Raw genomic sequence first — 12,525 nt, 5'->3', positions numbered from 1 at the left:
TCACGTAGTGTTTCTTAATTAACATTCAATGATTATCTATATTTATCGAGAATGTTTAAATTTTAAGATTATTTACATATAATTCAAATAATTCAAATATTTGACATGTTTAGCGTCCACGTATTTGCGGGTGCTAATACTAGTAGATAAATATGGATATACATATAGATAGATAGATTATAGATTATATAGATTATAGACAGATAAATCGCATTTCTTTACAATCGCATATCGATAAATCGCATTTCTTTACAATCGCATTAAAAAAAGCGTTTTTCACGCGACACAATTTCTATATACGGGTAAAACCCCGAAAGATATATTGGGTTGACTCGAACTGGTTGAAATAACAGCAAAACCCTTGTTCCACATAAACCCCAGAAGCTTCGGCCGAAGCCCAAAGTTTTCTCTCAGTTATGGCTCCTGATGCTGCTGATGCTCTTGCAGGTTTTAATTCTTCCACTTTTTGCTTTTCTTGAAAAATTTCAAATAACGTAAGCATGTTATTAAAAGATTAATCTTTGATATTGTTGGAGCAGTTAGAGAAAAGGTTATGAAGTTACTGAATGCTGCTTGTTCAGGGAACATTGCGCTTTTCAAGAGTAAGTTTTCAAGGTTATTTTTGGATTTCAGTTTCTGCGATATGATAATGATGATTGTGGAAACAGATTTGGCTAAGCAACTGGATAATGGGAAAGGGTTGGCCGGGACGGTGGCGGATGTGAAGGATGCTAATAAAAGAGGGGCATTGATTTTTGCTGCTAGAGAAGGCCAGACCGAGTTCTGCGAGTTCATGGTAGAAGAGTTGAAACTTGATGTCAATACAAAAGATGAAGAAGGTAATTTTCTACTATTAACTTTGTCTTCGTTCATCAAAATGTGTGCAGGACCTAATTTCAGCTCTTGTTTAGAAGAAATTGGCTCTAGAGCTTTTGTCCTGATTGAAACTTGAAGGCTTTTATCTTTTCGCCTCTTTAAGGTTTGATCGTAAGATGCACCCAAGGGTGTGGCCTAATGTATATAAATGTAGAATATTCTAGTTACAAAATTTTGATTTAGGTACCTTAGTTCAGGTACCACCTGTGAAATTTACCCTGTAGTCATGTTGCTGACTATGTATTTTCTTAGGCACTGTTTGGTTAAAAGCGTGCTTCATATTTCAGGAGCCCAAAATTTATTGCGAAAGAGAATTTTAAAATTTAAGCAGCCTCTTATTTAGTTCAACTTTGATTTGAGAGAGCACTGTTTGGATGCTTTCTTATATGTTAGAAGAACAAGTTGTGCATCATTTTTGGATCTACTTGGCATCAAAGCATTTTGGTGGAGTTGCACCATTTGAAATTAAATGTTTTCTTTGTTCCTCCAAATATTTGACAATGTTGTCGTGCCTAAGTGTAGACAATTCAAATCTTTAAGTTTAGCCTTTCAATCTTTCAAGAGAATGATATGAGAGACGAAGATGTAGCACATGTAATTAAAGTAGATATGAAGATACCTAATAAAATGAAAGGCAAGTTCTACAAAATTGTTGTGAGACCGATAATATTATATGAGAGTGAATATCGAACTGATGATGCACTCGATTTGCCAACAAGATGTGTCATAAAAATGTCAACGTTAAATCGATGTGTAGTCATACAAGATTAGACAAAATTAGAAATAACCAAATTATGCGAGTAGTACACGTCGATAATAAGATGAGAAGGTCTCTTTGGTAGTGGTTTGGCTGTGTCATATGCAGGCCTCAAAATGCACCATTATGTAGGTGCGATATTATGATGATTGAAGGTGCTAAAAGGGGACGAGGTAGAACTAAAATTACAAGGGTGGGAAGTTATCTCAAAAAGATCTAAAATCTCTGCCAATCAACACGGACTTGGATATAATACAAAACAATAGAAGAAAGTGATCCATATAGGTGATACCAATTCGCTGTGATAACACTTATTTGTACATTTACATTAGGTCTTGGTAGGACAAGCCTAAGATTTAGGGAACCTCAGATTTTGGAAAACCCATAATTTGCTTTGAGAGACAAATTATTCATAAATATAGGAATGGTGGACTCAAATATGCAACTGATCATATAGGTGATACCAATTCGTTGTTATCAGGGCTTAGTTGTACATTTACATTAGGTCTTGGTGTAGGACAAGCCTAAGATTTATGGAGCCTCTAATTTTAGAAATCCCTTAATTTGCTTTGCATGACTAACTATTCATCAATGTAGGAATGGTGGACTCAAATACATGTCGTGTTACTTATCTCAACTTATTTGAGATTGAGGTTTTTATTGATTGACTGATTGATCTGTGCTGGGAGTGATATTGCTGTATATTGCTTTGAATACGTTGTTTCTTCATAGGTGAGACTCCTGTTCTTCATGCTGCTCGTCAAGGACACACTGCTACTGTCCAGTACCTCATAGAACAAGGTGCTGATCCTGCAACACCTAGTGCTTCAGGGGCAACAGCTTTGCATCATGCTGCAGGAATGGGTAGGTTCTTCCTCTTTGTTAACAGAAGTAATTGAAGGTTCTACCTGTGTGTCAGGGAAAGAGTCCTTGGTTCATATACATGTAATTACTGTAACCTTGCGGCTCCGATGTAGTGAACCTTTTTATTGATGGAGTTTCTCATTTTTTTATATAAAATCTTTTGACAAAATAGTCAATAAAATTAAAATTTTGATTGTTTAATATTAAATGATGGAACTTTTGGGGACATAAGCTGTTTTGGATTTTAAGACAAAATTGTATTGAGAAGTGTCATATTATTGAATATGCAAATTTCCTTTATACAAAGTTTACATTATTATTTGATGACTTAATAATAGCAGAGTGACCCATCTACCAAGTTTACTTGACACCTGTACTTAAGGCAGGCTATCTAGTAGATTAGTCGAAGAGGAGCACATGCTGGCGGGCAACTACCGTGATTAAAAATGAAGAACAGCAAGTAAGAAATAGCTATCAGTCTAATTCTGAAATTTTCCTAGTAAAAAAGTGTTTCGAGACTCAAAATAACATGGCAGTCATAAAAGTAGAAAAGGACTTGAGATTGGGAGTAAAGTTGCAACTTCAGCTAAACAGAAGGCTAGAAAAATTTCGGGAAAATGACACTGTATAGCTGCTTTCAAAATAATAGCCGAAAAATGTACTATATCTTTTGTATATATTTTGTATGTATACATATTTGTATGTTTTATACAAATTATATACACTTTTGCGGCTGCCGGATGTGAATAGTTTCGGCCGCAGGTTAAAAGTGATCTTTGCCCGAAAAATTTCCCCATTGTGCATTAACACCAATTGAAGAAGATTTGAATGTAATGAGATAGTACACCTGAAAAAGTTAGTAGCCAGAAAGCAAACGGCATGCTAGGGTTAGTGTAGACTTGATTCTATATTGTGACTTGCATTATTGAATAAGTGATTACCAGATAGTTGATTGAATAGAAGTACAGTTCTATTGGAAGTAATAAAGGATTGTAAGTTCAAAGTTGTGCCCTGACCCATCTTACTTAAGGAAATAAGTGTAGAGGAGCTTTCTTTCCTGTACAGTTTCTTGTTATGGAATAAGTGATTATCAAACAGGTAATTGAACAGAACAAGAGTTCTAATCGAAGTAACAAGGGAGACTGTAATTTATGGCCCCTCTTACTAAAGCAATTTTTTTTAGAGGGGCTTTCCTTGTTAAATCTGTACCCTTCCCAGGTAGCCTGCTATTTTGCACGCACAAGCTTATACCTTCATCATGGTTGCTCCAATTGAAATAGGAACCATAAGGTAATGATCTAAGTTCTATGTCCGCCAAATAAGGCAATCAACACTCTGCTTTTTTGAATCCAATACTTATTTGAGCAGATCAGCTATGGCGTTATGCATTGGCTTCGAAATTTTCAGCTGTCTTATACAAGAAGAATCAGTTGAACTCCAAGTTGATGGCAAAGGACAGTGTAGGAGAACTTTCTCAGATTTTATCATTTTATGTGTATATATATATATATACACATATATACAATGTAGGACAAGAGGGTTGCTTTAGTGTTGAGCACCCTCCACTTCCAACCAAGAGGTTGTGAGTTCGAGTCACCCCAAGAGCAAGGTGGGGAGTTCTTGGAGGGAGGGAGCCGAGGGTCTATCGGAAACAACCTCTCTACCCCAGGGTAGAGGTAAGGTCTTCTTACACACTACCCTACCCAGACCCCACTAGTGGGATTATACTGGGTTGTTGTTGTTGTTGTTGTTGTTGTTGTATATATATCTGTTTATGTTTAGGGCTAAGCCCTCTGTTTTTTTTTGCTGTCTATTGTGAGGAGAAAATGGAAGAACGGGTCAAAAGGTCCAGCAGACAATCTGAAGGGCTGTTGTAAAAATTCAGGAAATAAAGGGAGGAAGAGACTGGCATTAACTCTGGAAAGGCAATGCTTCGAAGACTTGGATACTACATAGATGCCCTGTGCTAGAAATATGGGTTCTTGATGGTTTCTCCTCAACAATTTTGGCTCCAAAAATTCACCTCAAATTAGTTTTCCATCGGTAAACGGCATGAAAACCCGAAGAGAGCCTTGGAGCAACGGTAAAGTTGTCTCCGTGTGACCTATAGGTCACGGGTTCGAGCCGTGGAATCAGCCGCTAATGATTACGTTAGGGTAGGCTACCTACGTCACGCCTCTGGGTGCGGCCTTTCCCCAGACCCTGCGTAAATGAGGGATGCTTTATGGAGCGGGCTGCCCCCTTTTTTTTAAACGACATGAAAACCCACTAGAATCTGCAGAATTTTTAATTTGAGCATGTTTTGAGGAGTAACTAAACTCTCATCAAGTTTTGACCTTTCTCGCTTCATTCTCCTTTTCTTTCCTTTCTTTCTGCCACATGCTACATCTTTTATTCTCAAGTTATGACTTCACATGACCCTAGATTGCTAGAGCTTCAGCCTTCAAAGAACTGGCATAACTAAAAAGGTTATCTGATGTTGTAATATATGCAGGGTGACTTTGAAGATGTAGTAAGGAAGCTACTGATTTTCATTCAAGTTAGGATGTAGTCAAAACTTCTGTGTCTCATTTGTTTCTTCTTCTCTACTGGTGAAAGTGTATTTCAAAGAAGATCCATCTAAGTTAAACTCTATGACAAACACAAAATTTGGGTTGTTGGTCATATAATTAGACTTCGTGGTGTTTATTCGTGGTGTTTATAACACACACATTATAAATCATCTTCATCTCAAAATATCATAATTGGTAGAAAGAATCTCAAGCTGTTGAAGCTTGAAGGAAAGCAAGACCAGTTCTGCAGGCTGGAAAAAGTCCATATGCTCCTCTTCATTCTAAAGGATGCATGTTCGTGCAATTATGTTTCTCCTAGATAAAACTTTCTTGTCTCTAAATGAAAATTCTAAATAGCTGGAATCTGAGAAAGTGGATCTAGCTATTTCAGTAGTCGTGTTCATTATAGAGGATAGTGCTGTTGTATTAATTTGCTCCCTCCATTTTGAATTTGAATTTGTTCATTTTACTGGACATGATGAATAAGAAGACAGTTGAAGATAGCTGTTTCTTTATGCTAAATGAGGGAAGTCTTTTAGGCTAATACTTGGGATATTGTTATATGAATTATGAAAACTACGAGAAGTGTAAATGTCGGTTTGATTTGAATTTTTGGGGTCATTAATAAATGATGTACAAAAGTTAATGAAGACTTCAGAAAGGAGGCCCACGAGGAGAGAATGCGTGGCTGGAGAACAAGATTAAATGCATAACTGAGGACTCGCTATTACAGAATTCACAAGGAGGCAGGCTGATAGCCTGGGGATCTCTGCTGTAATTTGCTTAAAATCCATCATCAGCTTATCTGTTCTGCCATGTTTCTTTCACTTTATCTTCACATATTCCTTTTCTCTTCTCTTCCAAGTAGTATGAATTTGAATGGAGTATCAAGAACATAAGTACATGTAAACGAAAAACTTGCAAATTCTCGTGAAAATATATTTGCAGATTTTATTTTCATTTGTTGCCACATAGTCTCTGAGTCAGGGATAAAATCATGTTCTAATGGATATCCGTAATCGAGATCTTAGTGTCAGCTTTTCTGTTATCTATTGGTCAACAACGAGAGAAATCAGTCAACATGTCATGCCTTGTTACTGTATTATACTATTATTTTCCATAGTGGTTTCTTGCATACTGTGATGTGTGTAGCTACATGCACTCTTCTATTTATTTATCCTTCTTTACGTAGAGTGACATTTTATTGTGCATATTCTTTGTTTGCAGGACATGTTGAAGTGGTTAAATTCTTACTCTCAAAGGGCGTAGATGTTGATTCACAAAGTGGTGCTGGAACACCACTTATATGGGCTGCAGGTCTTGCCCAGGAAGATGCTGTTAAGGTTTTGCTGGAACATCATGCTAATGTGAGTGCTTCGCTACCTGCTTAAACCCCCCTTTTCCAAATTAAAATTACCAACTATTATGTAACAGTTCTCTAGACAAAGTGGAAAGCAGTTGTATGACTTATGTGCTTCCAGGTAGTTGGTTACTCTTCATCAGAGTATTATAACACGGAGAGATCTTTTTTTCAGATATCACCATCACCCCCATCGGAAAGCGTTCAAACCCCCCCCCCCAAAAAAAAACGAAAAAAAAGAGTCAGACCACACGTGAGGGGGCGTGTCAATATATGATAAAAGTGTCCTCTCTCTAACAAATTAAGCTTTTAGATGAGGTGGTTTCACAACCAAACAAATCCTTACCTACTTTTTTTGCACTGATGTGTTCAGAAAAAGACCAATTAATGGATGTAGGGCTGTTACTTTCTCCTCTTGTTTTACTTATTTTCTTCCCTTTGCCAAACAGTGTAGATTTTCTGCTCCCAACCTCCTCAGGCTTCTATGTTCTCACCCCCTTCCCTCCTTTTTTTCTGTTTTTGATAGGTATTGACTTCCACCATCTAATTTCATGCTTTTCAGTTTCACTTAGTTTTATATTGGTGTTTGTGTTACGACAAATTTTTTTTTTACTAAAGAAGTTAGCTTAGATATAGTATATAAATTAACTTTTGATTGGTTGGTTCAACTTAAGATAAACTTTTCTTTCATAAGTTTAACCTAAGATAATTTTCTCAGTTCCCTTGTGTATTGCATACAACACCTGATTTGCATTTCTTACTCGTTAGAGAGAGCACATGGTGATAATGTGTGGGAAAGCTCAAGTCCTTCTGGGTTCTGCTTCTTTTTTCTTCATCTTGATGCATTCATCTCTACTGCGGAGGATGGGTTTGCAGAGGGGTGTGAAGATACACTTTTCAAAAGTATAATTTCTATTTGTTCATATGACCTAAAAAGTTACTTTGTGCAGGTTAATGCTCAAACAGAAGAAGATGTCTGTCCGTTGGTATCAGCTGTAGCAGCCAATTCATTGCCTTGCGTGGAACTGTTAGTAAAGGTCAATAAAATTATATTTTCTCTGTTTCACTATATGTACTTTAAATTGCTGAATCCCCAATTGAGCATCCTCAAGAAGCTGTGTTGCAGAAAACATGTTGTGCTGTTTGATGCATTATCATTCTGCTCTTTGCTATGTGTTGGAAGTTGGAACCATGCAAATTTTGTGTTAGATCAAACCACAAGAAACTGCTTTGATCATACAAGAGCTATGTGAGACTTGGTTCTATTACACCTTAGAGTTTGAGTTCTTTCCTGAAACTCTCAACATTTATGCTGCTATATTAAAGGGCAGCCTAGTGCACTAAACTCCCGCTATGCGCGGGTCCGGGGAAGGGCCGGACCACAAGGGTCTATCGTACGCAGGCTTACCCTGCATTTCTGCAAGAGGCTGTTTCCACGGCTCGAACCCGTGACCTCCAGGTCATACATGCTGCTATATTATCTTTTTAAATATTTTTTGAATAAATTGAAGGTTAAACATGCTTAAAAGGATAAAACAAGGCCTATAGAGATAACCCTAAAATGAAGAGTAAAAGTTGTGTTTGGACATGAAACACAACTGATTTTACTTGAGAATTCCTAAAACCTATTTTCAAACTTCAAATTCTAGATTTCAAGTTTGGAGTTTAAATAATGGGCCAATTTGATAAACAAACAATTATTTGAAACAATCTTTTGCTTTCTTCCCTTTTGCCTTTCGGGAAAAATTGGTCCCCTGAAAATACGTATGGAACAAGTTTTGATCTTCTCTGCTTCTCGCAGCAGTTTATAATGGCTCACACCCATGTCGTATTTATTTTAATGATTTTCATTTAATTTTCCCCTCTTTGTTTCTAAGGTGTAGGAGAGGCTTTGCTTAGGTTTATGAATTTTGTGCATCTTACTTTTCAAGGCATAAGCCAAAGCAAGAACTCAACTACCTTTGCTTTGGATTTTCTATGTTGCGTGGTTAAATGTGCCATCTGTCTACTCAAGGCTTAACTTGTTTTGTGCTACCCTACAGGCAGGAGCTGATGTCAATGTTAGGGCTGGTGAAGCAACCCCTTTGCTCATTGCTGCTCATAATGGTAGTGCAGAAATTATTAAGTGCTTACTACAAGCTGGAGCTGATCCTAATGCCGCTGATGAGGTAACTGAAAAGAAAATTTTACAGAATATAATGTTCTTTGTTGTTTTCACATTTTTTTGGAAGAAATTCTAAGGAATCCTTCTTCTTTCAATTGTTGGAAAGATGATTCCAAACAATTTAAGTTTCTTTTCGTTTGTTCTGTTTATCTGCAAGCACGTGTGAATTATATTCCTTATTATCACTTTCTAGTCTACTGCCCTCTAATTCTTTTTCAGATTTGAAATGAATATTTCGGTCTGGGAATCCAGATCTCTTGTAAAATCTAGGTACCTTATTCATCTGTTCCGAGGGATTACTGAAGTTGAAGAATGTGGTCTTAATTACTCTTAAACCTGGACCTACAGCGAGAACTAATAACCTTAGGGTCATGGGTCACTGGTTTATTGTTATGTTGAGAAAACTAATTCTATTTTGACTTCATAATTATATTGTAAAAATTTTAATTCTGGGTTCCTCAAATAAATAGTTTGCAAATAAAATATATAACAAAAGTTGTTGTATTAGAAAAGCAATCCCTTAACTCCATTAAAACAAACATTTCACATTTCAAATATGTAAGATTGAGTTAACAAAAAACTGCATTCTGTAATATGTCCGTGAAGCTTTTTTACAGCTTACCTTTTGCTGAAGGCTCAATTATCTCATGCCTTCTGGATTCATCATTCATTGTGGTGAAAATCGGCATCTATAAATGAAAAGGCTAGTGTATTACGTGGCATGAAGTGACTTGAAGGGGCCTGGAGTCTTCTTTCTGTCCTGGTCTACTGTATCTTCAACTTAGTAATATGTTATTCATTCTGATCAAATTTAGGGACCTGTTGTCTGGTTATTTAACATATATTCGTATGGATTCCGTGGTATTCGGAACTTTCTTCTGGGTGAACACAGAACTTTAATCATGAATTTTGTTGATTTTTGAACAAGTCATTGGAAAAAAAATCAATTAGCAATTTCCACAAGGACTGTTAATTGAATACCGAAATATAACTTTTGCTATCTCTATAGGATGGTAACAAGCCAGTACATGTTGCAGCTACAAGGGGCTGTCGGCCGGCTGTTGAAGCTTTGTTCGCAGTCACACCACGGATTCAGAGTGTTCCAGAATGGAGTGTGGATGGACTCATTAAGTTTATGCAATCTGAGCCTATCCTATCTGAAACTAGGATAAAACAGGTACTTAATCTGTCCTTCTGTAAGATAAATCGCAGCTGGTTTTGGTCTTCTGTAGGAGTTGCTTGCAAATATTGATATAGTTCTGTGACTATTTCCTTTCCTTCTCATGCAAATTTCAGCTTCTTTTTCTTTGTTTACACGGTGATAATTGCAGGAAAGAACAGAAGCTGGGAGGGAACCAAGCAAGAGAGAAACTATTATTCCAAAGATAGATTTACCAGAGGTCTGTTATTGTGGTAACTGTTATTTATATGTGTGAATTTTTGGCCATCCCGTTATCAAATTATACGTGATAAGTATCAACTCCCTCCTTCTGTTACATTTATTTAGATTTGCCTTTTTGTATAATGTCAAGAGTGGAATATTTTCACATGTTTTTCTAGTTTTGTCCTTACCATAATAATCATTAACAGAAGTGAATAAGCTTATCGTGAAGGGTAGTTCTGGAACTAAAGTAAACCATTTGTGAAAATGGAACAAAGTGAGCATATTTTCCCCTTATGTATGTATTATTTTCTGTTCTTGCATTTCTTCTGGTGAAGCACTCTTGAAGACAGATTGGAAATTCTCTCATCGTGAATATGACAATACATCCGTGTAAGATGTAGGAAACAAATTGAATTTGCATGTGCAATTATATGTAGTAAAAAACATAATGATACTGCTTCTGAGGACAAGGGAATTAGTGTCTTCAAGAAGTGCCAATGAACAATGTTGTGGGAACAGTTCAAGTTTTGCTTACGGTACTTGACACAGTGAAACACTTCCTTGGGCTGCAAAATGCATATTGTTTCTCTTATAGTCAGTGAAATCATACCGGCGATGTGGTACCAGACACCCATTTCAGCTGACTTCAAATTGGAAAGAGGATCAATATCTTAATATACTCTTTGTTTTTACTTGTATGCATCTCTTTCATTTGAAGTATCTCAGTGTGGACACCATCTTTTGTTGGGGAAACAGTTTACAGAATAGTGCTAAATATCTTGCATCGGCATTATTAATTGATCTGCAGGTGACTCCTGAAGCAAAGAAGAAAGCTGCAGATGCGAAGGCGAGGGGAGATGAGGCATTTAAGAGGAAGGATTACACTATGGCTGTGGATGCTTATACACAGGTACTACATGTTAGGCTTATTGGATTCCTTTTGAATTCCCACCTCTCCCCCTCCCCCCTGTAAAACACATGCGAAAGGGAAAAAGAAAGCAGAAGATAATGATGAACGGATGTAATTATCCTCTTCACGGTGCAAGTATATGGATTAGATTTTGACAATGGTCTGCTGGTGATAGTTATTATAAAACAGTGTGTATGCATCACTTACAGGGCTCTCTTGTATTCTGCTGATAATCTGCAGGCAATCGATTTTGATCCAACTGATGGCATTCTGTATTCGAATAGAAGTCTTTGTTGGATCCGCTTGGGGCAAGCTGAACATGCTTTAAGTGATGCCAAGGCCTGCAGACAACTTAGACCAGATTGGGCAAAAGCTTGTTTTCGGGAAGGTGCAGCTCTACGGCTATTGCAGGCATGCCCTTAGTCCTCCTGGAGTCAAATATTGCGAACTTATATACCCATATTTTCTGATATTCTAATATTTCCTTCTCAGAGGTTTGAAGATGCAGCCAATGCTTTCTATGAGGGGGTACAGATCGACCCTGAAAGTATGGAGCTCGCAACTGCTTTCAGGTATGCATGTTGAAACTCGAAGCTCTTTTTTTAAAAGTAACTGTAGATGATTTTTCTCTAGCATCATTTTATCGTAGAACCTTAGTCTAATGCAGTAGTTTCTATATCCAAACTTTTCTCATTGTTGTGAGGTACAAATTTGAATTGCAGGGAAGCTGTTGAGGCTGGTAGAAAATTTCATGGCACGAATAAGAAAAATTCTCAGTCATCCAGGAGTTAGTGGTGTTAAAAAGTGCATAATGACAGGACTTCTGCCTGAGCAAGTAGATAATTTTATCGGACATGCCCTTTTTTTGGTAGTTTCAGAATGTATCATGTGATGTTTTTCCCTCTAGTGATTTGTTCTGTTGCATCTTCAGAAATTTATACTCACAATATAATTTCTTTTTTCTGAGGTTCCTCCCACAGATCTCAAGTTTTTCCTTTTAGTATTTTTTTATTTTTATTTTTACTTATGTTTATCTTTTTTAAGTGGAGGATCAGGCTTGGGTTATACAAACTATACAAGGAACAATGCTATGTTCCAAGCTCCTTTACTTTTTTTTTTCTCGAAGGTATATGAAAAAATTCCATTAATATTATCTAAATCAAATTCAAACGAGTTACTTTAGACCATTCAATATCTTTTCCGTGGTGGTGAAAAAGCTATACAAAGCCTTGTCTTTAAAGGAGACAATGGACTCGTGTAGTTTTCTGTAAAGGCCTAAAGAAAGTGATGAAAAAGTCCTTTCCTTTATAGAAGTAGGGGGTATAATAAAGGCAAAATAGGCCACAATGTACTTAAAAGGCCAACTAGTAGTGTTTAATTGAAGACCATGTGTTAACAGGTGTTTTTTAGGTCTTGTATTTAAAACATTTGAATATATGATATTTTGGTAGAGTAGGTGCAGTTCCTTTTTTTCGGTTGTACTAGACCTGCAAAATTTTCAAATGTGGGACAAATTCATTATTAGTATCAAGTATTCAATACACACCCAGACCGCAGGTGTACGAGCAGACACGCTTCCTATATTCTCTATCCACCAAGAAAGAAATTAACACTACCGTTTTTTTTTTAAAAAACACTATCAGCATATTTAATTCTTG

At 36.7% G+C, this 12,525-nt stretch overlaps 1 protein-coding gene across 1 annotated transcript; it reads left to right on the top strand.

Annotated features, from left to right (window-relative positions):
* The first annotated feature begins 285 nt into the window (after positions 1 to 285).
* Positions 286 to 11,833, top strand: LOC104107650 (uncharacterized). The gene is made up of 13 exons (XM_009616511.4): positions 286 to 447; positions 540 to 602; positions 669 to 839; positions 2,366 to 2,497; positions 6,277 to 6,416; positions 7,360 to 7,446; positions 8,452 to 8,577; positions 9,583 to 9,750; positions 9,905 to 9,973; positions 10,766 to 10,867; positions 11,108 to 11,278; positions 11,360 to 11,439; positions 11,590 to 11,833. The coding sequence occupies exons 1-13, from the start codon at positions 417 to 419 to the stop codon at positions 11,657 to 11,659; spliced, it is 1,410 nt and encodes a 469-aa protein (XP_009614806.1). The 5' UTR covers positions 286 to 416; the 3' UTR covers positions 11,660 to 11,833.
* The last annotated feature ends 692 nt before the right edge of the window (positions 11,834 to 12,525 follow it).

The sequence above is a fragment of the Nicotiana tomentosiformis genome, chromosome 1 (assembly GCF_000390325.3).
Source record: "Nicotiana tomentosiformis chromosome 1, ASM39032v3, whole genome shotgun sequence".
In the NCBI taxonomy this organism is placed as follows: domain Eukaryota; kingdom Viridiplantae; phylum Streptophyta; class Magnoliopsida; order Solanales; family Solanaceae; genus Nicotiana; species Nicotiana tomentosiformis.
Note: the sequence above shows the minus strand (reverse complement) of the source record. Positions and strands in the feature narration are given on the sequence as shown.

Excerpts from the sequence above, each read along its gene's own strand:
- LOC104107650 (XM_009616511.4), top strand. The coding sequence starts at position 417 with ATGGCTCCTGATGCTGCTGATGCTCTTGCAG. Across the intron at positions 11,279-11,359 it reads CAGCTCTACGGCTATTGCAG|AGGTTTGAAGATGCAGCCAA; the intron begins GCATGCCCTTAG and ends TTTCCTTCTCAG. Across the intron at positions 11,440-11,589 it reads GAGCTCGCAACTGCTTTCAG|GGAAGCTGTTGAGGCTGGTA; the intron begins GTATGCATGTTG and ends TTTGAATTGCAG.